This window comes from Leptonotus elevatus, chromosome 21 (genome assembly GCF_054856555.1).
Source record: "Leptonotus elevatus isolate MCC_2025b chromosome 21, RoL_Lele_1.0, whole genome shotgun sequence".
Taxonomy (NCBI): domain Eukaryota; kingdom Metazoa; phylum Chordata; class Actinopteri; order Syngnathiformes; family Syngnathidae; genus Leptonotus; species Leptonotus elevatus.
Genome location: NC_141259.1, coordinates 13,927,437 through 13,952,982, shown reverse-complemented (window position 1 = coordinate 13,952,982; position 25,546 = coordinate 13,927,437). Strand labels below are relative to the sequence as shown.

The window sequence follows — 25,546 nt, the reverse complement described above, 5'->3', positions numbered from 1 at the left end:
AGGGCAAAGTTAAGCTACAAGTGTTGTATGGAGGCAGAAAACTCGAGTCACTTGACAATAATCAGCAATTTGGCAATGTAGACGTCAAGCTATTTCACGGCATGCTAGCTTAATGCTAACACCTAATGGGAAAACGCCACTAATGGGCTAACACTTCAATAGAATGATTTATACCATTGGTATAGTGTGGCTGGCATTTACATTCATTCCAATGGGGTAAGAAGGTTTGTGAATTTGTGATATGAGTGTTTTGAGTTATGAGCTTGGCCTTTGAACAAATTCAACTTGTATTTCAAGGCACCATTGGTTTGTCAAAGGTTTTAAAGGCTTCCTAGTCAGTGTAATACGGCCTACTTGTACAACCACGATATAAAATATTAATGAGTGGGTATATGGCAAAGGCGGATTTTTTAACGAGATTCCGCTTTTGTACTAAATGAAGATAGAATTTTAAACTGGTTTTTTTTTTTTTTTTTTACAATGCTGCTGCCTTTCTGTGTTTCTAGTTTTTTTGCACACCCTGCGTTTTTCAGCACACCCTCCCCTAAGAAGAAGAAAAAATGGCAGTCTCTTTGTGTCTGCTATTTGAGAATTACCCCCCCCCCCTTCCCACACCAAAAAAAAAAAAAAAACTGTGGAGAGGTGTTGCACTGTAGGAAACCCTCCAGCTCCAGCCCAGAAAAAAAAAAAGAAAAGGCAGTGAGCGAGGAGGTTGATAATTTGTCGACACTCCCTTGCCTGTGCTCTTTTTTTTTTTTTTTTCATCCCATCGCGTTGACCGCGCCTGCGCTCCTCCTCGCTTCCCTTTCCCCGGCGACGCTTCACCAATCCCGGCTTGTGTCGGCTCCATCCCCGCAAGGCCAGCAGCAGCAGCAACGGCGGCGCTAACAAGTCGCCGACTACTGATGGCGAAGTGACACAATCGAGTCTCCTTCCTTGCCTTTTTTTTGTTGTTTTTATTTTTATTTTTTGTGCTCTTGAAAAGCCTCGAGGAAGTTGAGAGACCTGACTAGACCGTAACCGGAGCGGACCGGAGCGGACCGGACGACTACACACATCCGACACTTGGTGCTGTTGAGTCGGCTAAAAAAAAAAAAGGCAAAAAAAAGAGAGAGGATGGAGAGAAAGGTACGGAGCTGATGTGCTTGGCTTCTTGACTATTGTTAGTACGTCAGTGCCGCGGCCATCGTGTAAACTGCTCTATTTGGGCATTTGTGGGGTTCTCCCGTTTTTCCAACCAAATGGGGATTTTCGGTGTAAAATGGTGGTGATTTGGCCTCACAGCCGCATAGTGCAGGAGGCAGCGGGGGGATATTGGAGAAGGGGGGAGGAGGGCTGGGGGGGGGGGGGGTGTAGAGACTAGTTTGGTGTGTCTGTATCATCAGGCGCCTTCCTCACAGCCTCCAAGCCTCACAGACAGCAGCTTGTTAACCTTGACTGCCGATGGGGAAGCGACACTTGAGCTCCCCTCCGGTCATGGGGAGACCGAGCAGCGGGGGGGAAAGAGGAGTGAGGGGTTGGAGGGCCTGCTGGCCTTTTGGCCTGGGCATGGTGCACACCATCTTATTTACACCCCAGCCTCTCCCCCATCTTGTCAAAAAGTTTCACTTGTGTCTTTTCAATGGCACCAGACACCCCCTGGTCACTTTATTTTGGTGTTTTAAACACTTGTGCTCTAGTTGCTGTATCCTATGAAGAAAATATTTCATTTTAGGGGGGGGGGGGGGGGTGAATGATTACAAATCGGCCATTCTTTGGGGTTCAACTGTGCTTTTGATACCCGCGTGTATTGAAATAGATTTAATTCTGCGGAACACAAAACACCGACCGTATGTTAGCTTCAACAATTCAAAATGGACTCCGCTCTAATTATGCTCTTTGTTGGCCTATTTGGAATAGAAAAGTGAAAAGGAAACATGATCTTGAATCAACACGAGGCCATAGTTAAGTTTATTAACTTGTCTAACTTCTTCCTATACTCCTTTTTGGACTAGCAGCATATGATGATTTATTTTTTTGGCTTAGTTTTCAAACCAGATGAGCTTAGCTGAGTTGATCTTATTTTCGTGAAGCTTCAACACCAGACCAAAGTTATTGTTTGCTTCTTAATTATAATACCCCGACCAAAAAGGAAACCAACGTTCCCTTTTTAATTATATCTAATTATCTTTCTAAAAGAGTGACAAGAGGGTTCATCTACAACACTCTTAAGTTATTACATTTGTGAATGTTGAACTACCCGTTTAGAATACCCAACCAAAGTGAAACCAATGTCACCTTTTTAAGTTAGAAAATGACTTACTTGTGTTGGATCTTTTTTCAAACGCAGGGCTGCAGAGCTCCATTCAACAAAAGCGTAGAAGAATTTTAGCACATTAAACGTGCTGTTTCCTTAATTAAAAATACCCAACACAAGTGAAACCATTTTCTTGTTTTAATTTGAACAGAACGTATGTCACTATCTTTTTCAAATGCGTGCATAGAGCGATTTTTTGTTTTTAGCTTCGTTCAATAGCTTTGAGGCTTCAAAGCAGGTATTTTTTGTCATCATTTGTGAGCGTTGAATGTTTGTTTAATTATAAAACCCAACCAAAGTATAAACCAAGGTCTCGCTTTTTTTTAGAAAATTAAATACATCATAATTTTCTTTTAGAAGGAGTAACTGAGGCTCCAGTTAGCTTCGTTTAGCATAGTAAATGTAAACTTCAACACTTCAAAGTCCGCTTCCTTTGTAGTTTTTTTTTAGTTAAATGTGGTGTTTGCTTAATTATAAGCACCGTTGAAATGAAACTATTGTGCCCCTTTTTTAATTCACAAAAAAAACATGTATTTTAGAAACAGTAACACGAGGCTAAAGTTAGCTTCATTTAGCTTAGCTTATGTGCTTTCAACACTCAATGCCTTTCTCCGCTTGTAGTTATTTTCATTTGCGAGTATTACATGTGCTTGATTATAAAAAAAAAACACAACCTTCCCTTTTTAAATGAATAAAAGAACATATACTGTGTATGTTTATTTTTCAAACGTAATGGCAGCTGCAGTTAGCTTTGTTTATCCTAGCCAAGTATAATTTAAACAATTCCTTTAGTCTCTGCTTTTACTCCATCATTTGTAAGTATTTGCTTAATTGTAAATCCCCAACCAAAGTGAAACAAATGCCCTTTTTTGGTTAGAAAAGAACACGCAATTATTGTTTGGCAGCAGTAACTGACGTTACTGTTAGCTTTGTTTAACTTAGCTTTGTGAAATGGGCTCTAGTCCTTTTAATTAAAATGTCACTTTTAATGTGGCCCATTCATGTAGTAGTAGTATTATTATTTTTAAACTAGCTCACTATTGGTTGTTATTTTGTTATATGGAGAAAGCGTTACGTGCTTGGTGACTGGAAGTGCTGCATTGGCTTGCTGTGCATTTTGTGTTAGCGTTCGTCTGAGAAGCCATTAAAAAAAAAAAAAAAAAAAACGAACTGGGTATGGATGTGAATTTATAGGCCTTGCTTGCAGAACAAGCTCAGGCTGCCTCCTCCTCCCCTTCGTCTTCTCCTCCGGTTTCCTGTTCATGGAGACTTGGTGACTCAGCTTTGAGAAAAAAGCACCTTACTGTATAGCGAGCTGCGCTAACTGGCAGGGCAGACGGCGACCTGCGACTGGCGGACCAGTACACGTGATTTCAAGCTTCAGTTGGCAGCGCAAAAAAGGAGGACAGTGTTGATTAGTATGCAAGGTAGCGTCATGGCTCCCGGGGTCTTGAATTGGGGAACGGCTGCTGAATGAACGTTTTGAAGGGAACGCGCTGAGGTTCCCCCCCTCGGGTTCCTGAGTTTGTCCTCCTGGAGCATCAAAGCAGGCTTTTGTTTGCCAAGTAGGCTCTTTGTGTTTTGCTCTTACTTTCAGGCCTAAATGGACAATGGGGGCACTTCCCTCCGCTGTAGCGGCAGAGGAATGCGAACCTGCTCAATGGCGGGTTGTTGCCGGGGAAACAAAATGGCTTCCGGGGGAAAAACTTCTGCCCGTGATTGATTTCCATTGAACGAGCGCCAGTGTAGAAATACGCATTTCTTGTGCCGCTGGAGACCACGAAATGGTGGGAATTCAAATGTTGCCTTGACTTATGAGTTGAATTCCTTTCATTTCATGAGTCATTCCGAAATGTACTCAAATTAATTTCACCCATTGAAATGCTGTTAATGTGTTCCAGACCACCAAAAACGCCACCGTTTTGTTTTTAATCACGACAACTCTCTTGTCACAAAAGAGGCTTCATCAAGTGTCATCACTGTCGTATCCGTGAGTTGGATGTGTGCTTGAAGGGGCGTGGCCTAAAGAGTTACTTCAGGATCTCGAGTTGGGTTGTCTATTTCCTCCGCGTGTGCGTGTTTGTCCGAACGTGACTTGTGGCCTACAGCGGCTCCCTGTGCCTGTTTTCATTTTGTATTTGTAGCTAGCGGCAATGCTAAGTTGTTTGTTCGCTCGTTCATTTGTACTTGTGGTGTGTTCTAAAGCGTCATATTAATGCTGTTGAAACCTCCCAGGCCATTTCGAACCCCCACCCTGTCCTTTCCGCAGGCCGTTTATGGATTTTCGGGACGCTTTGTAACCTAATTACAGCCGACTGGCCGCGCCCGCTCGTGCCCTTCAAGTTGCTCGTTTGCTTTTCGTCGTCGGAGCGCTACCGGCAGGTTGACCCACTTCCAAGTTCAACAACAGCCTGGCCTCGATTGGAAGAGCACCATCGACAGTGGATAGAAAAAGTCTACACACCCCTGTTCAAATGCCAGCTTTTTACGATGCAAAAAAGAGAGATGAATCATTTTTAAACACTTGATAATCGATTAGTGGTGGACTAATCGATTAATTGTTGCACCTCTAGTTTTGTGTGTTGGCTCAAGTTTGCGAAAACTTGATGAAAAATTGCGGCTCATTCTCCCTGCCCGGATGCGTCCAGCATGAAAGAAGACTTGTGTCCTCTGATGATGATGATGATGATGATGATGATGATGATGATGATGATGATGATGATGATGATGATGATGATGCACTGGCCTGGCTCTCGTCCAATTGGTTGCTGTAGTTTCCAGCTCTGGGCAGATTAAGATGTTGCCATGGCTACAACAAACAGGAAATGCCCCAGAGCAGGTGGGCTTCAGATGCTTTGCCCCCCCCCTCCCCCTCACCCCCAAACTTTGAAAAATCCTTTAGTGTTCCTCTTCATCCAAGCTGTGCACTTTGTCTACATTCTTGGCCGTTATGGGAGCTGCTTTGGGGTAACACCCCCCCACCCCCCTCCCAATTCAGTTTTTTTAAGCTTTTGAAGGCAGTCCAGGAGTTTCTATTGTATGTGGGACAAAAACACCACCAAGTGGGACGCCGGGCCCAAATCTCCCACTTTTCTTTTGGCACTTCAGTCTGCTTGACTGTCAAGTTGATGGAGCTTGACCACACTCTAGATTAGCACACCAATGACCACAATGTTTGGTACACCTGCACAACACTTCCATTCATGGTCATATTGTCAAACTCAAAATTTCCCCCCAAAAAATTATAATTAAAAAAACACCAGAGAAAATGTGTTTTTCTATTTTGCTATTTAAAAGTTGCTAACAGACCGCATAGCCTATTTACTAATAGTATTATTTTATCATTCATGTTAGTAGCATAATTTGCCACAAACCCACAGCAATATTCAAATGATATTGTTTCATCTATTTTTTATTTTTCATTTGTATTATTTAAGGTAAATCACAAATGCTTTGCATTTTTAGATGTGTAATTAAAGTAATAATTTTTTTAACTTTCAAAATTATATTTGATTTAATTTTTTTTACTACTTAATGCTTGATTTGGGGGATAAAACACATATGCAAACATTGATATATATTATTTTTTTTTGTATTTATGTTATTGTAGGTTATTTCATTTGTTTTTAATATTGGCTGTGAAAAGAAATAGTTACTGTCGTTCTTTTAATTATTTACAATGATTTTCTTATTTGGAAATGTTATGTTCTAAACTACTGGATGCTTGAAGAAATCCCCAAAATGTTGAAATGATCTTTTATATTCGATTGTTTTACAAACCCAATTTTCTTCAATTACTTTTAAACATGTGTTTTGTGGTGCTCTTTGGCTTCCTCTTGTGGTTTGAATGGTGAAATGTTAAGAAAGGCATCCAAATTTCTAAATGTTGACAGTAGTGTGTCACGCCCCCCCCCCCCCCCTAGAAGACAACGAACGCCTCTGCCAAAACATTTGCCCTCATCATTCATTCAACTTCACAATATCTTTTGAACACATTGATTGTGTGCTTTATTTATGCTATGCATCCATTCCTTTACTGCTTACGCCCCCTGTTGGCCAGCCACTAACACAACTGGTCAGCCACGCCCCCACCCCACCCCCTTGTAGACCCCTAGTCTTCCCCACACTGGGACATTAGCATTTTTTTTTTTTTTAACAGAGGGAGTTAATGGGGGTCCGGCAAGGGGTGACTCTACATACGGGTGGCAGGGGGGCCGGGGGGGCTCTTTTGCACGGCCCACTCGACCTGATAATGCTTCAACGGCCGCGTGCATCTCCCTACTTTTTTGTTTTTCTTATCAAACGACACTTTTGTCGAACGATTCAAAATGACCAAATCTTTTCCACATTCTCTCTGTCCAGTTCCCACATTTAACATTTATTTTTGGCAGAATTCCCTCCTTCAGCATTTTATGTATTCATTTGAAACCCTTCCACAACGTACGGTTGCGAAACCAAAGGCCCGTGGGCCAGAACCGGCCCATCATCAGCTTGTTATTTTTCAATGAAAGTAACTGTTGTTGATGATGCAGATGTCGGGAAAAAGGCCCGTTTTTCCCGTTTTCATGTCGCCTCCTTTGTCATTCAAATCCCCTCATGAATATTTCAAGTTGCGATCTGACGGCTGCAGGGGGGAAGGTGAGAGTGGAAGCAGATTTGGAATATCCCATAAGTGAGGTACACAATCGCGTATCGATAATCGGCTGTAATTTGAGGGTTTTGTTCAGTTTCCCTTCCCTGGCCATCGAAAAGGTCGGAATGATGGATGCCTCGAGCGATTATCCTGCGTTGTGGGATGTGTATGAGATATTTTTCCTCCCCGATCTGCTTGGAAAATGGTTCGTGCTGACAAAATTGTAAATATTTCAAGCGGGGTACTCGCCTACGGACAGTCGGGGCAAATTTCAACAATTCTAATCCCTTGCGGTCGAAGTCAGCAAAGGGCCGATTGTCGGATGTGTTGGAAGGATGAGAATGAGTGATTAAGAAACAAATAAAATAAATCGTCACCTGTCAGAAATGTGATGCGATCTTAAGGAAAGGGAGGGAAAATTTGTCTCTTACCAAATTACTAAAACATCATTTCAACAATAAAATAATATCTACATACTCCCGATGCTGTAATATCAATAAAGTAAATACGTTTGAATGAATTTAAAATTATAGCAAAAAAATGAAATTGATTTTTCAAAAACCAACATGGGCATAGTAAATAATAAACTCAAATAAATGTATTATAATTATTTATGAAGTGTATAAATGTAATTTTAATCATGTGAATAAATTCAAATACATTAAACGAATGGTTTTATTTAGATAAGAATCCATTTCACACAATTTTCAATAATTGTTAACAAGAAAAACTAAATACTTTAAAAAAAATATTTTAAATAACAGCAACGTTAAAAAAAAAAAAGAATTCCGAGAAAAAAAACCTCATAAATTTGTGACTTTATAAAGTGGCAAATTTGAGAGTTTAGGAGGGGGAAAAAATTGCATTTAAATTTAAGTTGTATGTAAATTACGTTAAAAAATATATATAAAAAATAGACAACAGCAATCAATGCAAAAATAAAACCAAAAAGAAAAACTGTGAAGATGATCTGCTCCTGACGTCAAATTTTTCCCAACGAGCAGTACTGCCCCTTTAAAAACGCGTCTTTTTTTCTTCTTCTTTTTTTTTTTGTGCGCTTGCGACCTCCGACTCGGTCACCCCATCACTTCCAAAGCCCCCCCCCCCCCCCTCCCCTCCTGCATGTCTTCTTATCTTACCAGCGGAATGCAACGCAACAGCTGTGCGGAGGGGGGGTTGGGGGGTAGGCGGTGGGCTGGCTGAAACCCCCCTGGTAGGCCCCCGCAACAGCAGCCCCCTCCCGTCCCCCTCTCTCTCTCTCGCTCTCTCTCTCTCTCGCTCTCTCTCTCTCTCTCTCTCAATGTGAGCGACATTCCGGGCTGGTGAAAGGCAAGTTAAAAGTGAAGCAGACGCACAAGCGAGGGAGGAGGAGGAGGAAGGAGGAGGAGGAGGAGGGAGGGAGGAGGAGAGCACAAAGAGAAGGAAAGTGGAGCAGGGGAGGGGAACGGGAGGCTGGCTGACGGCGGCGGCGGGCGAGGGAGGGAGGCCAGACAAAAGAAGGAGAAGGCGAAGGAGACTCGCAGCAAATGGCCACGGAGGAGACGGCGGGGGGAGCCAGGAAAGCCACCAAGAGCAAACTGTTTGAGTTCCTGGTCCATGGAGTGGTGAGTCGCACGCTCGCTCGTCATTGAAAGGCGGGACGGAGGAGGGGGGGGTGCGTGAAGGTTATTTCCGGCCCCCCTTCCCGGACGGAACCCGCGTCGCGCTCGTGGTCTCGCTCGGCTCGGCCAGGGATGGAGGACGCCGGATCGTCCGCGTTTGGGCAACCGGTCGGCCGCCCCCCACCCCCTCCCCCCCTCACCCAGTGTCGGGGCTAGCACGCTTCACACACGAGGATGGAAGTGGGGGGTGGGGGGGGGGGGGGTCAGCGGACGTTAGCGGCATGGAACAATCGCTCCATTCATGTGGGAGATGTCAGGTCGCGGAGACGCTCAGGAGGTTACCGCGACTGTTAGCGAAAGGGGAGTGGGGTGGGGGGTTTGGGGGTGGGGGTGTCTATGGTCTAGTATGCGTGTGCGTGTACGCGTGTGTGTAGCTGGCGACACGGTGAGAAGCAGGCGAGCAAAGTCACAGGAAAGTTGCAGCGTGCCGCCAGTCAATATCCGGATCATTACCCCCCCCCCCCCCCCGCTATTTCCTTATTTTGGCTTCTCCTCAAATGTCATTTCAATGTGGCATTTTTCGGTCAGTCAAAGTTGTAACTCAAAACAATTATAAAACAAACTCCTCTGTTGAGTTTTGTGTTGTATTTGTTCAATATTTTATTCAAGACAAGATTTTTTTTGTTAACAACTAACCTTTGTTGTAATACAAAACAAATTGCTAGCATTACATTTATAATGGATTTGAAAAAAAACAACAGTAGTGCTCATAAATCAAGGTATGTTTTTTAATTGATTCATCTCGCACTTCTGCTCTTTAAGACGCCGTTATTCTCAGAAGTTTGTCAGATAGTGAACAATTCTGACCATATATCTGTGCCTTGGGACAGTCTGCTAGCTTAATGCTAGTTCACAACGCAAACCACCGTAGACACGCTAGCAAAACTAACATTGATATCATGGTATACTCTTATATGTGAACACAAGCGTTAACAACATATGCGGACGGACTATACCAGAATACTCACAGGCATATCTTCTTTATCCTCTGCAAAGAGCACCAATATTATTACAGCTTAGTACTAGGAGCAGCCCCGTGAATGCATGAAATGATGCACGGTTTCTTTCTCTACATTCGATTTGACGATGTCATGATGGTCTAATCATGTGGAGTGCTTTCTTCTCGTTCAAAACACGCCGTAGAAATTTGTAAGCACTTCCGTATTGCCATTGAAGAAGTCTTAAACATGAGTGATGTTTGAGACGTCGTCGTGACCGTCCGCCGGCGACGGGATGACGTATTGCGTCTTTGACGGGAGCGGTCGTTACGGCGGCCACAACGGCGAGGTTGATTGATGAGCCACATGCGTGCGTCCTCCCCACACGCCAATTAACCTTGATGAGGAGGCGACCCCCCCCGCCCCCCCCCATTTGCCCCCCCATGCCAAAAAGCTTTTAGGATGGAAAAAAAGTCATGTGGAAGAGTGTGAATGTTTATTTTGCCGCTTGTGAGGCCTGCTCTTTCCACTCTCCTCGTGGAATAAAGCCGCTCTCACACACATTTTAAGAGCTGCCTTGACTTCTGACAGTTTGAGCAAACATGATAAAAAAAAAATGTTGTTTTTTAGGCAATTTGCAAACTACCGTTTAATCTAATTGCAATATTTTTCCCTCAATGTTGTGATTGCAATTTATTTTGTAATAACTTTTTCAAGGTCCTCTTACATGTGCTTTTTTTTTTTGACAAACGCAAGCAGTAAATTCATCTGTATTAAACAACCAATAGCAGATTTATTATTAGGGATAGACCGATTATTGGATGGGCAAATTATCGGCGCCGATATTAAGCATTTTGACGAATATCGCCATTTTGAAGAATCATATGGTCGATAATAGATCCATTTAAAAAAGTGTTCAGGGGAGAAAAAAATCAGGGAACATAATTATTAAAATTTTCATAGATGCTTCTGACCCTGGGAACTCTGCACCTTCTGTCTTTGTTTGAAATTAAAACTAAGATAAGTAAAAATGTAATACATCATATATTTTGAAAAAAACCCAAAAAACTTTATTTATTGTAGCAAACAATAGGGAGTCATTTACTTAAGTTTTTATTTAACTTTTGAAGACATGCTACTGCCCCTGGAAGATTTTTTAACTTTTTGTTACATTTGTAAAACATAGATGTCTATTAAATTAACCGAGATTTTTTTTTAACTCCAATATTTTACGAACCCTAAACGTTCAATAAACATATGCCAAATAAGAACTGGTGTTTGTATTTTTTAAAATTTTATGCCAATATTTTCCTTTTTAGTGAAAATGAATATCGGCTCCAAATATCGGTTATCGGCGTCCTTGACTACTAATAATTGTTATTGGCCCTAAAAACCCCCAAATCAGTCTATCTCTTTTCTACGTAAATATTTTGGTCTTATTGCTAAAACTAAAGCAAATGAGCTGCGAATTCATATGGAAGACAGTTTATTGATCAACCGAACATTGTGGCCGAACGTAAACACAAGCCAGTAAGTCAACAGTCCGATTACAACAATCACGCTAACAAATCTGTGGTTTTATCACTTCCACTTTTCATGTTTCATCAAACAATGACATCAAAATAGGAGGAGTGCACTTATTTTTCTATTCTATGAATTAAAAAAATGAAATATGCATATAAAGATAAAATATAGCCTACCAACTGACCCAAATTGAAGCCTTTTAAGATTTCCAAATTATATTTCTTCTACATTGCGATGTTTAATCAATTTAATGAATTGTTCAGGTCTAGCCTAAGTTAACCTCAAAGTTTGGACTCCTAAGAGCCCCCCCCCCCCCACATCCGCCCCCACATCTCCACGCACACATGCCAACACTGGTCTCACATGTCGACCACATAGCGGATCTGATTGGCCGATTGCCGACTGCTTGAAAGTCCTTCAGGACTCGTCTGAGGAAATTGACCTCGTCCACGAAGGGTTGAGACAAAAGACCAAGGAGGCCTCGTCAAGGCGCGTAGCCCCCCCCCCCCCCCGCCCCCCGACCATATGTTGTTTTATCCTCTTCCACTTCCTCGCTGACCCGCACCCGCGCGCACATCCCCCCACCCGCCAAACAAGAGTGACAGCAGCGCCTGCTCATCCTTCTTGTGATCAACACAGCTTGAGCTTCAAAACACTCGCGCGTCTTTTGGCGGCGCCTTTTCATCCCGCCGCCGTTTGACTTGTCAAATACGCCATTTTTAGTCACATTTGCTCGTATTTTCGGCACATTCCCGTTTTAGTTGTGCGCCGACGCTCTTTGTTTTTCTCCACGTGACTTTGTGGACAGTCTAAAGATCACATCAGCCTTTGCAATTGACAAACACGACGGGCTGAGATTCTCGGGGTTACAAAATGTCACGTTGCAGCCCTGAACTTCTAAGAAATGTCATTTTTCCAACACTGTCTTCACATTCATCTTTTATTTGATTGTTACTACACGAGGTCCTTTGGAGACGAGAACAAAAACGCAAGCGAATTCAACGCAATAGAACGGCTTTGTTGCCTTTTGTACTTTCTCCTCGAGTCAAGTTTTGCTAACACAATTGTGATTCTCAAAATGCTCGTCGGATTTTGACACCATGCCCCGCCCACATTTAGTGACGTCGCCCAGCTGTCATATGGGTGAATTCCCATGAAGGCCGACTTCCTGTTGAATTTTTGCTCATGGGTCCTTGTGACATTTTTATACATCTTGTCATGATAGACATGTCCACCGATTTTTAGATCAACTGATGAAACTAGTTTTGGGGGCAGATTTTTTTTTCCTAACCTTCCAGGGGAGTCCATCAAGGCCCTGGAATTTGCCTAAAATGGCCGACTTCCTGTTGAATTTCTGCTCATGGGTCCTTGTGACATTTTTATACATCTTGTCATGATGTCCACCGATTTTTAGATCAACTGATGAAACTAGTTTTGGGGGCAGATTTTTTTTTCCTAACCTTCCAGGGGAGTCCATCAAGGCCCTGGAATTTGCCTAAAATGGCCGACTTCCTGTTCAGTTTTGCTCATGAGTTCTATCGATCATTAAAAAAAAATTCAGTCAAACAAAATGAGTGTGTGTCGACGATCACAGCCCTTTTCTGGTCCATGTTTTTAAGCGTAATGTAGGAAGGGGCACATGAGCTCTCTGGTGGCGGGCCTCCCCCCCCAGCCCCCCCCCCCCCCCCCCCCGCCCACGCAGCTGTTGCCACGCGAGTGACAGGCGCAGGTGAGCGTCGGCCAGTTGTTGCCGGGCGTCAACAGCCCCCTTTTCCCGGGGAGCAAAAGGAAACTGCGCTCTGTATTTTGTTGATCTGCGATTCGCTCTCATGTACACACAAAAATGAAAAATGATTTACTCACACACTCCTGAAAACGATCTCACACGCATACCACGTGAAACACTCTCATTTACACGGGACTAAAAGGTTCTCACAGCCAGAACGCTCGGCCTAATGATGTGTGGCACGTGTCGTCCGCAGCGTCCCGGCATGCCGTCCGGGGCGAGGATGCCCCACCAGGGAGCGCCGATGGGCCCCCCCGGCCCGCCGTACGGAGGCAACCCGGCGGCGCGTCCCGGCCTGCCCTCCCCGGTGATGGAGGCCGGACGCAAGAGGCCCGCTCCTTCCCAGCAGGTCCAGCAGCAGCAACAACAGCAGCAGGCCGTCCAGAACCGGGCCAGGAAGTGAGTCCAAACCCAAATGAGCAGTCCAGGAAAAAAAATGCAAACTTGGATGATATGAATCACTGACTCACACCATTAAGATGAAATGATTCATTTGAATTGGTAAGGGTGACTGAAACACCGCAGACTGATCTGACCCGAGTCAATTGACGTACCGGAAACACAGCAGACTCCAATTTTGTGATTCGTTTACTCAAGCTATGAGGGAAGTTAACAGATTCGCCGGAAACGTTGCAGACTCGTATGATTGCTTTGAATCGGATTCAGTTAAGTTGAAAGACTTCACCAGATCCACACGAGACTCAGATGATTTGATTCACTGAGTCAAGTCAACGGACTCGGTTGATTCAGTTCAATTGGGCGACTCCCTGGAACCACTATAGACTCAGATGATTCGATTGATGCGGGTGACTCGTTTTAGAAACATTGCACACGCAGATGATTCAGTTGAATCGGTTGTCTGACTTGAGTCTAGTATTTAGTGACACATTTATTGACCCTCATGAGAGGACTCGCCAAAAACAATGCAGATTCAGATCATTTGCTTCTCCGACCCCAATTGACGGACTCGTTAGAAATACCGTAGATTCGAATGGTTTGATTCACTGACTCGAGATAGCAGACAGACTCACCAGAAACACTGCAGATTCAAACGAGTTGGTTCGCCGACTGCGGATTCATTTTGTAACGCAGCAGACAGGTAACTGACTTCCTCACAAATTTGGAAGATTTGATTCACTGACTGGAGTTAACCAAAATTCAAATGATTTGATTCGCTGACCCAAAATTAACAGCAGACTCACCGGAAACACGGCACACTCCGATGATTCGGTTCACTGACTCCCTCCAGCCATTCAGGGGGGCAGCAGTGACTCAAGTGCGCCCTGCGTGATTCAGACTAAGCCCATCAAATGATTTGAATTTGCCCCCACTCGGGTCTTCTTCTTTTTCTTGTTCTCGTCGCGGCCCTCATGGTGGGCGGACGCGGAAACGATAGCATCATTGATCTTCTCACAGTTGGGCCAGATGACGGACCGGAACGAACCGGACCGGACCGGATCCTCCAGCTTCTCTCGGGAGGGTCCGGTGGGTGGATGAGACATAAGCCAGTCCGTCCGTCCGTCCAGCCGTCCTCATCTCCAGGTGACTTTGTGAGGCGTCCCATGGCAAACAAGCGGATGGCCAAATTCCCAGCAGCTGAGCGGCGCCGCCTGCGTGCGTCTTCACCTTGTCACCGAGACGTTTGAGTTGAGGTTAAAAAAAATCCAAGTGGGCCAAACATTATCGTGTGTGTGGTTGGAGCTTTGCCACCATCTTGTGGCCTCTCGTTGCGAAGGAAACTGATTGAAGTCAGTTAAGGAGTTTCATTTAGATTCAACAAAATAGTGCTTTGCCGCCATCCTTGATCCACAGCAAGACCTTCAACACCTTGTCTCTACAAAGTAGGAATATTTAGTTGTAACTTTTTCTCAAAAGTGGGCAACTTTGAAATTCCTTTTTGTTGAATTGGTGTTGGGGTGTTCCGCGTTCCTGGAAGAATTTTGTCTAACGGCTGAACCGCTCCCCAGGAAGCCGCTGGGATTCCCGGGAGGCGGCGAGATGGCGGCCAGGCCCGTGGACATGCGAGAGCCCCAATCAGATCCCGCGCTCGGATCCAAGTAGGAGCCCTGAAAGACGTGCTCGCTGCATGCCCCCATTTTCTCCTCCTGGGAAACCCCCCCCCCCCCACAACCCCAAACACCAGCACCAGAACCCCCCTCCCCTCCCTCCCCCCACCCCGAATGACGGGATGGTCGCCGTAGCGGTGCATGCTTTGGACTCGGGGCATGGCATGATGGGAAAGGATTTCAAGTTTTTTCAACCATAGCCACACCCTTAGGCGGCCATCTTGTTCCACCATTTTGGCATGTTTGACCGAAAGCCATTTGAGCTTTTCTTCCTGGCACCTCCCACCCGGCCGCCCTAACGGATTCCCCTAACGACTGCTAACAAAATGCAGAAGCCCATCTCAATAAGATTGAAGCCACCATTACTTAGCGACTAAAAGTTGCTTTAACATCAACAAAAGCACAAAAGAAATGAAACTAACCCGATTTACCGGCTTTCGAGACAGTTTGGAAACTGCTTGCATGAATTCAACACAATCGTCATCTAGAAAGGAGGAATGAAGTTTTATATTTCCAGCGCACATTTGGACTTTGTGTGCCGTCTCAAATTTTGATGTGATTTATTGCTTGAAAGAAAATGTCCTTGATATGCATCATGTCCTCAACGAGAGGGTCCAAATGTTCAAGTTTGCGCCAACACGCCTACCTTGCCCCGTAGACGTCGCACGTCCCTGAATGGAGACCCCTTTTTTTTTCTTTCTTCTTTTTGTCCTCCAAGGCGTTTGTTATCTCCCCAGGTTGACCGCTGCCTTTATTTGGGAGAGCGGCGCGCACACTCAGCTGGGCCGCTGGATGCGACCCAGCTTTTTAGCAGATGGCCCGGCCACTCGGCTATCAGTCACCATAGTAACATGCTCCCCTTATTTCCTCCTCTTTCTCTCTCTCTCTCTCTCTCTCTCTCCAGCGCAAAGAGGAGGAAGATGGCAGACAAGATTCTCCCGCAAAGGGTAAGGCCGCATTCTTTTCTTTTTGGGTGCGATCGAAAGATCCTGGCGAGGGCGCCGTCATTATTCGTTATTGGGAGGCGGTAGTACGGGAGGTGGTGGAGGTGCTCACGGGGGGGGCGGGGGTGTGGGTATGAATGAAGGCAGCCATTTAGAGGAAGGACGACTACCTGCAGGTGTGTGTGTGTGTGTGTGAGCACAAAACCTTCCCATGCTTTCAGGCCCCCTCATCAATATTCAAACGTGCTCTCAATTCTCATTTTTCACTTTCCGCCCAGGATGGTTTGCGTAATAGACCCAAACCATCTGATCCAATCTATTTGGAAAAATTGCACAATGGTGGCTTCAAATCGAAATGGCCGACTTCCTGTTCAATTTGCATCATGGCTTCTTGTGACGTTTCACTCAGTGCTTTTACATTGAGTTTTGTGTCATGGCTGATTAAAAATGGTTATTTAGTATTTATATATTTATTTATTTAACTTTGCAGACCCCCTTTTTCATGAATTTTACCTTCTTGAAATCAAAATGACTGACATCCTGTTCAATTTCAGTCTTTTGGGGACTTTTTCATGGATCCTGTTTTGATGTCCACTAAACTCCATGTCAGTGGTTGAAACTGATGTTTGAGCCAGATTTTTTTAATTATTATTTTATTTATATATATATAATTGTATTTGCCCCTTTTTCACAAAATTGACCAGAAATGGCTGCTTGAAACCAAAATGGCCGTCTTCTTGTTCAATTTCAGGCATGAGTTATGTCCACTGAGTTTTTGTGACGATTGTTGATTTGTTTTTATTCATCAATGTGATGCATCTCTATCACAAATATAGATATTGATACACATACCAATATTGATAGCAATATCTATACCAATACTGATATCACTCAAGATACTTTTTAATGATTAACTCATTCACTCCCAACCATTGTCACTGAAGCAACCCCCTTCGCTCACAGCTGTTTTACTGGATTTTGACTGATTTTGCAAGGCCCACAGAATATTGTGTTCTATTGCTATAAAAGCATGGAAAGATTAGAGTCTCTATTTTCATCTGGAAAAATTGTATATTTGTATCTGTTTCTATTTTGGAGCAATCAGCATTAGAATATTGCTACATTCCTGGTGAAAACTGACAAAAAGAGCTTGTTGCAACATTGCCCTGGCTGATCTCTTATACTCTGCTGCCAACTGCTGGAGGTTTTGTTTTTTCTTAAATTTTTTATTAACTACCATTGCTTTAAGCCACCTCTTCATATCAGAAGCTGCATCAAAGCCTTCTGTATGCTACTGCATAAAAAAACACACACACACACACATAAAAAACGTTTTTACACGTTTTTGGAATTGAATAAGTTAAGGCAGATGCTGTTTTTGTGATCCCTTTTTGGATGTTCTCTTCAGATCCGCGAGCTGGTCCCCGAGTCTCAGGCCTACATGGACCTGCTGGCCTTCGAGCGCAAGCTGGACCAGACCATCATGCGCAAGCGCGTTGACATCCAGGAGGCGCTCAAGAGGCCCATGAAGGTAAAGCGGCAAAAATTGGTCCAGCGTTGGCCGTTCGAAGGTGCGATTAATAGCGCCCCCTGTGTGGCCCGCACGGTCCTCAGCAGCAGAAGCGTAAGCTGAGGCTCTACATCTCCAACACCTTCAACCCGGCGCGTCCCGACGCCGACGACTCGGACGGCAGCATCGCGTCGTGGGAGCTGCGGGTGGAGGGGAAACTGCTTGATGACGTGAGTAAAGCCGCAAAAACGCACGTTTCGCTAACACGCGCACACTTTTGTGTCATTATTGTGACTCTTCGCGTTAGCGTGAGGGATCGCCAAAGCCATTTAGGAAATGCAAATGCCACGTGAACTGTACAATTTGAAAAAGAAAAGTCCAAATATTAATGTTGTTGTTGTTGTTGTTTAGCCGGGCAAGCAGAAGAAGAAGTTCTCCTCATTTTTCAAGAGTCTGGTGATCGAACTGGACAAAGACCTCTACGGACCCGACAACCACCTGGTGGAGGTTCGTTACCGGCACCGACTTGAAACCAGAAGATGCCAAAGCTTTTCTATTCGAGAATGTGACACACGTTAGTAGCCTCCGAATGCACACGGCAGAAAGCCGACTGTCGTAAAGGTTTGTTGTATGATGGCCAAATCTCGAACTAATCTTTAACTCATTCATTCCCGGCCCGTTTTCACTGAAGCAACCCCCTTCACTCCCATCTGTTTTACTGGATTTCGACACAATATTATGGAACATGGAACCTATCAAAATGAAGATTAGAGTATCTTCTTTCATCAGGAAAAAAAAGTATATTTGTATCTGTTTTGCAGCAATTAGCATTAGATATATAGCGGTTTCATCAATATTCACATTCCTGTTGAAAATAATGTCAAAAAGAGCTTGTTGCAACATGGCCCTGGCTGATCTCTTATACTCTGATGCCACCTGCTGGCCGTTTTTTGTAATAACAACCATTGCTTCATGTCAGAAGCTGCATCAAAGCTTTCTCTGTATGCTCTTGCATAAAAAAATACATTAAAAAACGTATAAATAAATTTTTGGGAGTGAAGGACAAAGTATTAAAAAAAACGTATTTACACATTTTTGGGTTTGAATAAGTTAAACGCCAAATACAATCAGACAGTTTATGCACGGATGTTCTTTCAGCGCTTGTTAAAGACGACAATTAGCATGAGCTGTCCTTCAAAGTCAATCAGATGAAAAAAGCACGAGTGAAAATGACTCAAGGTTGGCGCGTTTGTGAGGACGAAGTCTGAGAAGCTGAGAAGTTTAAACGTAATTATATTTATTTATAAAAAAAATTATAATCCTTAATATTAAAATGTATTTACTCCAAATGCCATTTTAAACCTCAAAGCGGGCAAATTCCACTCATTACCATTTAATAATATATTGTATATATTATTATAGTCATCAATAATAATAATAGTTTTACAAATGAGATACCAATATGCCAGCTAAACAGTTTTGTGCAAATGTGTGCATTTTTTCCTGTAAAGAAAACAACTGTCTATCACAAGGGTAGCAGAGTCAATATTTGATTAGATTTTTTTTAGATGATCACGTTTACATTTTGGGGGTATTTTGTAAGTGCAAAATTATAATATACTATGTTTTTTTCCCAAGCATTTCCTTTTTTTGTTTTTGTTTGTTTGTACATGTACATTTTGAAAAGTTGAATCGGCCTGCTTGTAATGACGCCAAGTGTCACAAGGGGGAGCTCTAACAAGAAGGTGCTTGTTTGATGCTTTTCAGTGGCACCGCACGGCCACCACGCAGGAGACGGACGGCTTCCAGGTCAAGCGTCCGGGAGATGTGAGCGTGCGCTGCACGCTGCTGCTCATGCTCGACTACCAGGTGAGGAGAAGCTCGCGTCACGTGGCGTGTGCATGTTAGAGGACTTGCATGTTACAAGCGGTGGGGTCACTTACTCTTTTTTTGTCCACTCAGCCCTCCCAGTTCAAGCTCGACCCCCGTTTGGCGCGCCTGCTGGGCATCCACACGCAGACGCGCTCGTGCATCATCCAGGCGCTGTGGCAGTACGTCAAGACCAACAAGCTGCAGGACTCCCACGACAAGGAGTACATCAACTGTGACAAGTACTTCCAGCAGGTAACTCGCACGCTCATATCTCAAATCGGATTTTCACATTGAAATGAATGCAAATGGTTTTAATCCGTTCCTGGAGCCCCAAATGAAACACTTTTTTGTGTTTGTGCTTTTCGGTGAGGGAAAATAGAATTCTTTGCCTGATTTCAGATCTTTGACTGCCCCCGACTGAAGTTTTCAGAGATCCCCCAGCGCCTCACCAACCTGCTGCTGCCCCCTGACCCCATCGTCATCAACCACGTCATCAGGTACACTTGTTCACGACTCCACTTGGGATTTGGCCAAACCACAAAGGGGCTACCTGAAGAAACGAGAAGGAAGTTCCTGTGGCAAACAATAACAACATTTTATTTAAAAAATGACTGCCAAATTATCTTCCCTGCGGAACTCCACACTCTTGATTTATTGTTTCTTGACGCAATAAAAAAAAGACGTGTTAACGTGTTTGATGGCGTGAACGATGTTTTTTTGCAGCGTGGACCCCAACGATCAAAAGAAGACGGCGTGCTACGACATTGACGTGGAGGTGGAGGACCCGCTGAAGAGCCAGATGAGCAGCTTCCTGCTGTCCACCGCCAACCAGCAGGAAATCGCCACGCTGGACAACAAGGTGGCAGACTGTTGCCAGCACTGACGGACGAAGCCATGTCCCGACTAACGTGACTTTTGTTTCCGCTTTTCAAGATCCACGAGACCATCGAGTCCATCAACCAGCTGAAGATCCAGAGGGACTTCATGCTGAGTTTCTCGCGGGATCCTAAAGGCTACATCCAGGACTGGCTCAAGTCCCAGAGCAGAGACCTCAAGGTTCCCCTTTGGACTATTTTTACTCACGTGTCACTGCAGTCTTGAAAAGTCCCGTTGAGACAACAATCCGCTAGTCCAGGGTTCTGCAATATGTGGCTATATTTTTTTACATTTTTTTTAAATATTTTTTAGATAAAATATTATTTAAATTAATTATTGATTAAATAAAAAATGAATAATTAAATATTTTAAAAAATGTCAGAGACCAAATTTTTAAGTTGCCAGGAAAAAAAGAGATAAAAAGTAGATGAAAAAGTATTAAAAAATTGCCTAAAAATGTCCAAAAAGTGAGCATACTATGTCCAAAAAGGAAAAAGAAATTCTGACAATTACCATAAAATGTTGACAAAATTGTAAAAAAAAAAAAAATTGTCAGAAAATGTCAATAAATAGCCATAACATACAAAAAAGGCAGAAAATGACCAAATGTCCACGAATTTCCCCCGAAATATGAAAATATATGGAAAATTACCAAAAAATATAGGAGAAAATGAATTGGTTGCTGCATATTTTTGTTATTTATTTGGCATAAAATGTCTCTTTTGACAGTAAAGGTTGCTGACCCCTGCGCTAGTCAATGCTATCGGTCCAGGTCAGAACATTAGGTACGCCAGTATGGAATCACTCGTCGGGTAGCTAAACAGCCAAAATATGAGGAACGCTCTTTTATTTGCCAGTTTTACTTTCAATTTGTGGGAATGGGACGACTTGGCCTCGACGAGTTGAACATTTACAAGTTGGAAAGCTGATGACGTGCACGCATGATGTTGCGCACGTTCCCCGCCGTGGGGCTCATCGAGCCGGTCTCGTCTTGTGTTGTTGCGTGGCAGCTGATGACGGACGTGGTGGGGAACCCCGAAGAGGAACGTCGGGCGTCCTTCTACCACGAGCCCTGGTCCCAGGAGGCCGTCAGCCGATACTTCTACTGTAAGGTGAGCAAACATCCAATCTGATATTTTGTCCTTTTTTTTCTTTTTTTTTGTGAACCTCCCCATCGTGCCTTTGGTGTTTATGTGCTGATTTGTGTTGCTGATCGCGCGTGTCGCGTCGCGTCGGATGTGCTTTCAGATCCAGCAGAGGCGGCAAGAGCTGGAGCAGGCCTTGGCGCTCCGCAACACCTAAACAAACTCACGCGTCGCTGTCCTTAAAATGTGTGTGGCTCCACGCGTGTCATGTGTCCACGTTCTCGTCCAGCCAAGACCTCCGCCAAGGCCAAGGTCAGAACATTAGGTACACCAGCACTGAATCATACTGAGTGGCTAATATTTTGTCCCAATGTCGTGTCGCTGAATAACCAAAATATTAGGAACGGCTCTCCGTCTGATGCGTCCTCGTTGTGTGTTGTATTTGTATGTAAAGGTACCTAATCAAGTGGCCGGCCAGTGTGCGTATTTGCCACAAATTGTTCACACACAAAAAAAGCAAAAAAGTAGAACTCTGTTGAGTGGTTTTTCGCTGAGAGCAAAGTGTCCTTGGCGGAGGTAAAAACAAGCAATGAGGATTTTTGCAAGTTTAAACTCGACACATGAAGAATTCAGATCATCAAAAGGGAAAATCATCCAAAATGGGAGCTTTTTGTTATTCAAATTAGGGTACAAGTGTGTCTGTGTGGAAGCTCTTTTTTCCTTTTTCTTTTTTAAGGCTTGATGATAAATTTCACTTTTTTTATGCAAAGTTTCATGTTTTAATGTGCTTCACTTTGGCATTGTGCAAAAAACAACAACAAGAAATTCCGTCTTTTCAAATCTGAAATAAAAAAAATGGATGGATAGCATTATTATTTTTTGTTTATTTTTTAGCTTGTTACTTTGATTTAGAAAACACCAAATCAGAGGTGGCAAATCCATTTCCAGGAAGTAAAAACCCTGCCACCGTTTGGCTTTAGCCACCAGGTGCTAACTAGCGAGCTAGTCGCTCCCTAGCTAGCTCCCATGGCTCGTTTACCTGCTAGGGAGCTAGCTAGCTATCTAGCATCAGGCGCTAAAGCCAAACTGTGGCAGGGTTTTTACTTTCTGCACCTGGATTTGCCACCTCTGCATTAAAAGGACTCCGCCACTCACCTGAACCAGAAGGAATTGCTTCGTCTTGATTGGCTGAATGCGGAGGTCAAACTTCGAACCTTTAAACGCCGCGAAACTTTTCATGCTCAAAAAGGGAAACGAAACGTTCACGTTATAATGTGCTGACTTTACAGTATCACGTTAAAACGTGAAAATAATGTGGTCACTTCTCACATTTTCGCTTTCTAATGTGAAATTGTTCACGTTGAAACTTTATAACGTGATAACGTAGCACGTCTAAATGGGAAATTCATTTATCACGTCTTACCGTGAAAGTTATCGCATTAAAACATGAAATTTACCACGTTATAATGTTTTCCTGGCGTGGCGAATATGCTTCCGTGTGTGTGTGTGTGTGTGTGTGTGTATGTGTGTGTGTGTGTGTGTGTGTGTGTGTGTGTCCTAATGCCACCAGCAAAAGTCACTGGATGCAGCTATCACACTCGAACTTGTTTTTGTTTTTTTTTCCTTCCGAAATCAATCAGAAAACTTCCAAAGTGTCACGTTTGAGTATTTTTGCCGGCAAAGTGAAGTCGCGCCCGCGTCAGTGTTATGCAAATCAGTTGCCGTATTGATCCCCCTCGACCAATCGCGAGCGACGAGCGTGGCGATTGGCTTGCCGTCGCGTCCCCAAAGTGTCAACAAAACAAGATGGATTCTCTTTCCTATTTCCAATGAGAATGGGTGAAATGCTAACCGTTGCTATGCTAACAGTTAGCAGGGCGGCTGACTTTTGACACTTTGCTGCGCAGTCGCGTGCTACAGTGGTGCCTTGAGATCACAATCATCCAAGTAGTGCTACTACTGTGACTCGGTCAGCTGCTGTAATATTTTTTTTTCTTCCAGAATAAATGCCTGCAAGATTTTGTCTGTCTACATGTATTACTCTACTGGTTGTGTTCAAAAGATTTGTTGCTTCTAAAACGGCAACTAGCGATGCATCGTTTGTTAGCATTAAGCTAAGCGCTAAAGACAATGTTTGCTTGGTTGAAATACGCAAAGTTTACTGGTCTTGCTTGCTTTTGGAGCAAACGTCAGCTGCGAGTGGCAATAAACGAGCAGCTGAATTGCATTCAGTCATCATGCTGCGCTCTTATCTCAAGTTCTGGAAAAACTCACAAGTCTGGAGGCACCACTGTATTTCCAATGAGAACATGCTAACCGTCAATATGCTAACATGGTAGCCGGATGGCAACCCGAGTTTTGTGTGTGAGTATTTTTCATGATCAAGAGATGTGAATGTAAATATCTTTTGTGCGGTGTTGTCATCAAACGGTGGACGACGCTCAACTCGCATTGTGTGCGTGTTTTTGTAAAGAAGGATGACACTTGACTCGCGTGTTTTTGTTGTTGTTTGTTTGTTTTTGCACTGTGCTGTAAATTGTCCGCCTCCACGTCATTGTTGAGTATCGCAGGCGACACACAATTCACACTTCACGCATCACGAATTCTTCACCTCGGCCTATGCATGCTTCCGTCCAGAAAAACACAAACTGTAAATACACGTACAGTACATGCAAGACGGTATGTACGCTTAGCATGTTGCTCAACATGTGCTGAGGGTCACGCTCGAACAAGGAAATCGGACCGCAACAATAAAGGCGTTTTTTTTTTTAAGAAGAAAGTTGTATTTTTCTTGAACACAACTGGAATTGTATGAAATTATATTACTCCAAAACAAAAGCATAATTTATTAGACGAAATGTCAATTATTTCGGGAAATGATGACGTTTAATCTTACAAGAGTGAAGGTGGGATTTTCAAGAAGAGAGTCATAATCTTGCAAGAATAAAGTCAGATTACAACAAAATTGGATTATTACCCTTAAAAAAATAAATACTGGTAAAAATACAGGAATAAAGTTTTAATTTTCCCTAAAATTGTATTCTAAAAAAAACCCACCAAAAAGACTGATTTTACAAGAATAACGTGAATCTTTTGAAGAAAAGTTGTAATGATACAAAGTAGAAATTTTTCTTAAGAAAAGGATAAAAAAAAGTATTCTATAATCTTATTTTACAAGAATTAAGTTGTACTTCAGATTTTACGTAAAACTGAAGTCGTTTTTTTTTCCTGCTAATAAAACACATATTAAAAGAATAAAGGTCATGCTTTTTTTCAGTTAACTTTATGAGAAGATGGTCTTCTGGGAGAATTTTTTTTCTTTTTTATAACTTTGTTTTCTTGGAAAAAAAGACATTTCTTAAAAATAAAAAAAAGAAGAATTTGTTTTTGTACAAGTGAATTTTTATGGGAAATATATAATATTGAGAACGACTATTTTATGCTCATCAGATCATTTTGTCTTCCCTGAAAATACACAACTTTTTATCCGGGGGGAAAAAAAATTCCATCTTGAAAGAATAAAACATTTTAATTGTGAAAAAAAACATGCTTATTCCTGTCAAAACATTACTTTATTTTCTTTACTTTATTTTCTCTCTCTTTGTTTGTTTTTAACAAAATTCAACTTTATTCTGGCAATATCATTTCTTTTTTCCAGTGTGACCCTCACAATTCTTTTGTTTAAAAAAAAAGTTTTCTGTAAGTTTTTTGGGCCAAAAAATTATCAAACGGGCTACCAGCAAAACAGTCTCGCTGTGTTTTTCTTTCTTAGAGCAGAAGCATAATAACAAATCTACCGTAGTTGTCTCGTAGCCCTTTTTCTTTTCTGGTACTGTCATACAGCTGCTGTTTGATTAGCGCCCTCATGTGGGGCGGAGACGTCTCGCAGCGGCTCCCGACAAAAAGTTCTCAAACGTGTCCGCTCGCCCCCTGCATGTTATTTTTATTTTTTGTTTGTTTGTTTTTTTACAAGCGAGCGAGGCTGCTCTTCACTTGTGTTGAACACTTAAAAAAATGACTTGACATAAAAAGACAAAAAAAAAAAAGAAAAGAGGAGCAAAAGGGACAACAGCTGTGACCTTGCGTGACGGACTGGATGTAAATAAAGAAGCGCTTGCCAAAGTTTGTAAATGCCACAACGTGTCTTATGTGTCCTTTTGTCTCATTTAACAGCGATAATAATAATAATAATAATGTATTGGATCATTCTGAGTTGGTGGGGAGGTCGTGGTATGGAGGAACGAAACGAGACTGAATTGTCACATGCACAAGCTTTACGTTGTTGGGACCATTTTCTAGGCGCCGAGTGCCCCCCCCCCCCTTAATACAACAAAAAAAAGAGGGAAAAAGCCACC

The 25,546-nt window shown here is 43.1% G+C and overlaps 1 protein-coding gene across 5 annotated transcripts; it reads left to right on the top strand.

Moving 5' to 3' along the window:
* Positions 1-759: 759 nt before the first annotated feature.
* smarcd3b (SWI/SNF related BAF chromatin remodeling complex subunit D3b) lies at positions 760-25,316 on the top strand. Of its 5 annotated transcripts, none has more exons than XM_086066183.1 (14): positions 760-1,128; positions 13,035-13,237; positions 14,806-14,895; positions 15,809-15,851; positions 17,257-17,379; positions 17,463-17,588; positions 17,770-17,865; positions 19,126-19,227; positions 19,321-19,482; positions 19,630-19,727; positions 19,954-20,089; positions 20,164-20,286; positions 21,117-21,218; positions 21,355-25,316. In XM_086066183.1, the coding sequence occupies exons 1-14, from the start codon at positions 1,117-1,119 to the stop codon at positions 21,406-21,408; spliced, it is 1,470 nt and encodes a 489-aa protein (XP_085922309.1). In that variant the 5' UTR covers positions 760-1,116; the 3' UTR covers positions 21,409-25,316. The 5 variants fall into 5 exon arrangements, with proteins under 5 accessions (XP_085922309.1, XP_085922308.1, XP_085922307.1 ...); XM_086066182.1 differs by lacking the exon at positions 760-1,128 and adding an exon at positions 8,336-8,533 and having other exon boundaries at positions 17,466-17,588; XM_086066181.1 differs by lacking the exon at positions 760-1,128 and adding an exon at positions 8,337-8,533.
* Positions 25,317-25,546: the final 230 nt, after the last annotated feature.